Raw genomic sequence first — 4,065 nt, forward strand, 5'->3', positions numbered from 1 at the left:
TATCTCATTGTGGTTTTGATTTGCATTTCTCTGATGGCGAGTGATGATGAGCATTTTTTCATGTGTCTGTTGGCTGTATAAATGTCTTCATTTGAGAAATGTCTGTTCATATCCTTTCCCCACTTTTTGATGGGGTTGATAAGTGCTTTTTTTTTTTTAACATTATCCCATTGCCACCATCTGAAAAGTTTCACTCTATTATCCCTGTTTTATTTATTTATTTATTTTTAATTATCCCTGTTTTACAAATGAAGATATGACTGCCCAAAAGATCAAATTATTTGTCCATGTCATGACATTCACTACCAAGTGGTAGAATCAGGTCTGTGTCACCTGAAGAAATCTACATATTCCAACACCCTTATTATGATGCTTCATCAAATCAGACTCAAGTTAGACTTTTTGATTAAAACCTGGGTCTTTATTTTTCTCTGCCTTAAAATTACAGAATATTGCATAAAGAGGCAGTGTACTGGTTGAGAGATTCTTTTATCTTAACCAGACTATCTAATTCTCCAATAGTCTAATGGTTCGATTAAGAATACCAGCAGGCGGCCAGGCACAGTGGTTCATGCTTGTAATCCCAGCATTTTGGGAGGCTGAAGTAGGCAGATCACTTGAACTCATGAGTTTGAGACCAGCCTGGCCAACATGGTGAAACCCCATCTCTACAAAAAATACAAAAATTACCCAGGCGTGGTGGCGGGTGCCTATAATCCCAGCTACTTAGGAGGGAGAGGCACGAGAATCGCTTGAATTCGGGAGGCGGAGGTGGCAGTGAGCTGAGATTGCACCACTGCACCCCAGCCTGGATGACAGAGCAAGAAATCCCTCTCAAAAAGAAAAAAAACACCAGTGGGCAACATTCCCTCTCTATCTAACCCTGAGTCCCTGTGTTTGTTTAAACAGTACCCTGTCTCAGTCAGTAAATAAGATATGTCAAGAAGTTGTTGAAGACCATTTTTTAAAGGGATGTCTACCATCCAATGATAAATACAACTAACATTTAAAGAGGCATTTAACATTTTACTGGCCGCCTTTCCATATTTGGATTCTGGTTTTTTTAATTCGCTCACCTATCAGCCTTAGTTTCCTCATCTATAAAATGGGTCAAAGTGATGATTAAGTGAAATAATGCATGTAAATCTTTATAATACATAAGAAATTGTATAATAAATCACTGCAGTTATCTCATTATGTGACCATACGACCAAAGTGTTGTAATGGAGTACAATTTCTGTTTTATTTCTGAGGAAGTGAAAGCTGAAAAAGATTAAGAGACTTAGATTAAGCAGAGCCAGAATGAAAACCTAGGTCTTTTGACTCCAAATCCTACACTCTTCCTTTATTATGACCCAGCCTGTGGAGCTCTAATAATACCTTTGGTATTTCAAAAGTAGTATAAGTCTCAGATTTTTAGCTCTTGACCTGATTTTTCAGAGTAATCAAGAACCTGTTGGCTACACAGTTGGGATATTGTCTGTGAAGAATGTGGGAACTGCTTAGTGTCCCGTCCTGCACATGGCTTTCACTGCCATAATGGCCAGCCCTGAGCCCTCATTTAAAGCCTGAGAAGTACTCATGTTTGGATATGGAAGCATTTGTTTCCCTTGACTTTTGTTTTATAGCTTGGTACTTGTCTCTTGCAGAGTAAGGTATCCTTTATCTCTGTCTCCCCTTTACTTCATCAGTAAGGAAATGAGCAAACACTTGGCCATAACTTTAGACCTCTAGAAACTCCAGGGCAGATTTTGTTAGTAGTCTTAACACACTCAAAAGCAAATGACTACAAAGCAAATGACTACACATAGGCATAAGCTCTTCCTCTTATGACACCCCCGTTGCTGATATTTTGCTCTTGCCTTACTCCAGGAGACCCCCATCAATTTGAACAGAAGTTTAATTACCGTCGTCCCATGTATCCTATCCTAAGATACATGTGGGGGACAGATACCTATCGGGAGAGCATTAAGGTGAGAGAGTTTCTGATGAAACCTGTTGCTTTATATAAGCCCCAATGAGTTGTAATTCAATACTAAAATGGTTTTCTTGTGGGCTGGGACTTAACAGGATTTGGCTGACTATGCCTCTAAGAATTTAGAAGCCATGAATCCCCCACTTTTCCTCCGCTTTCTTAACCTGCTAATGAATGATGCCATCTTCCTTTTGGATGAAGCCATACAGGTGAGAAAAAAAGATTTAACTGCCCCATACCATCAAATCATCATCAGTACATACATTTTACCTTTTAATCATAATAGAGCAGTCCTTATGCCCCTAGTACCAGACTTGAACACCAAAAATGTGTGGTTAGTAGTGTACCACCAAGCTTGCCATTACAGAGCTTTCTAGTTCATTCCATTAGAGACCAAGATCAAGTCATTGAAGCGTCATGAGATGGACATTTTGGCAGAGTTAAAAATACCATATGGTGAAGCCAAACTACATTGTATTGGCAGGAGTAATTCATCAGGCCGGCACTACAGAAAGAAATCAGAGGAGCTAACTTTTGGTCAGTGAAACCCTTTTAATCCCAGCATGTCAGTAAAATATCTTACTAAGACAATGACTTTTAACCCACTTTCCTAAAAGATTCTGATTTTTGCACCACTACTTGAAAGAAAATCTCTGATTTGGGTTATTTTTTCATATAAAGGCTCCAAGTTGTCAATATTTCTCATATTTCCACTGCCTCCTAAATTCTTAGCTATATTGTGAAACAAACGTTTCACAAAGTATAAAATGCAGCTGGGTGCCTCTCAGCTCCTTCAGTGTATTATTTCCTTAACTTTCCCTGGTGGATCTGCTTACTTCTCCCATAAAAACTTTGCTATCTGTAGAGCAAAACTTCCCTTACCTGTGATGGGTATAGGATGGACAGGGCACTGACCTAAAGGGAGATGAAGCAGGTAAATCCTGAGGGTAGCCTTTAGACAATCATGAGCTCCTCATTGTGATCAGCAGTCCCCTGAGTAGCTTTTGTTTAATTTGTGAGAAAGGTTTGATCTGATTTCTTCATAATCCTACACTTTAGGGTTTAAGATAGGTTTTCTTCAAAAGTGACAATAGGTCCTGTTACAAACAGACCCTTTTAAGTAAGAGGTGTGTGACACAAAGTATGAAGCAGATGGTATTTTCATGAGACTAAGTTTAACAAGTTGTTTGCTACAACAGGAAGGATGACATGAGGTAGAGTTTTAAATAATTATGTTCTTCCACACATCTTGCATATTTGATAGAGCTTTGATTTTTTGTAAGCAATTTGGCAGGGGGGGATTTGTTTTCATCTTTCAGGAAGAAGTCATTGTTTTTTCACTATAGTGTGGGGTTTTTTAGTTTTTTTGTTTCTTGGCCTGGGTTTCATATATTAAACTCTTCATCCTTCTTTCCATTTAACAATGATATACTATTTCTAGAGGAATTACCTGTGAATCTACCCAAGCTGAAACAAATCTGTATGAAGCCACAATTTCTTTTTTTCCTGAAAGTTCTTTTGAGCTTCAGCCCCATGCTGAGAAATAAAAGCTCATGTCTCTTACATGGTCCCTTGTTTTCCCAGTTTAGTTGACTGGATTTTTAATAGGACCTCCTAAATGTCACATCCCTTCAACTGCACCTTTCTTCTCTGATACATCCCATCTCTGGTTTCTGCAGTATTTGAGCAAGATAAAGATTCAGCAAATTGAGAAGGACCGAGGTGAATGGGATAGTCTGACTCCAGAAGCCCGCCGAGAAAAGGAGGCTGGCCTACAGATGTTTGGACAGCTGGCACGTTTCCATAACATCATGTCCAATGAAACAATCGGTACCCTTGCCTTTCTCACATCAGGTAAGGATACAAAGTACTGCTTTCCCCCAAAAAAGTAATGGCCAAGGCCGGGCGCGGTGGCTCAAGCCTGTAATCCCAGCACTTTGGGAGGCCGAGACGGGCGGATCACGAGGTCAAGGAGATCGAGACCATCCTCGCTAACACGGTGAAACCCCGTCTCTACTAAAAAATACAAAAAATTAGCCGGGCGAGGTGGCGGTCGCCTGTAGTCCCAGCTACTCGGGAGGCTGAGGCAG

The 4,065-nt window shown here is 40.0% G+C and overlaps 1 protein-coding gene across 1 annotated transcript in view; it reads left to right on the plus strand.

Annotated features, from left to right (window-relative positions):
- Positions 1-4,065, plus strand: part of UBE4A (ubiquitination factor E4A) — a 58,397-nt gene that overhangs the window by 33,070 nt on the left and 21,262 nt on the right. The window contains exons 14-16 of the mRNA XM_011927036.1: positions 1,873-1,973; positions 2,071-2,184; positions 3,655-3,842. Of these exons, the coding sequence (XP_011782426.1) occupies positions 1,873-1,973; positions 2,071-2,184; positions 3,655-3,842 (403 nt within the window). The remainder of the gene's footprint in view (positions 1-1,872; positions 1,974-2,070; positions 2,185-3,654; positions 3,843-4,065) is intronic.

The sequence above is a fragment of the Colobus angolensis genome, unplaced genomic scaffold (genome assembly GCF_000951035.1).
Source record: "Colobus angolensis palliatus isolate OR3802 unplaced genomic scaffold, Cang.pa_1.0 Scaffold7, whole genome shotgun sequence".
NCBI classification, from domain to species: Eukaryota; Metazoa; Chordata; class Mammalia; order Primates; family Cercopithecidae; genus Colobus; species Colobus angolensis.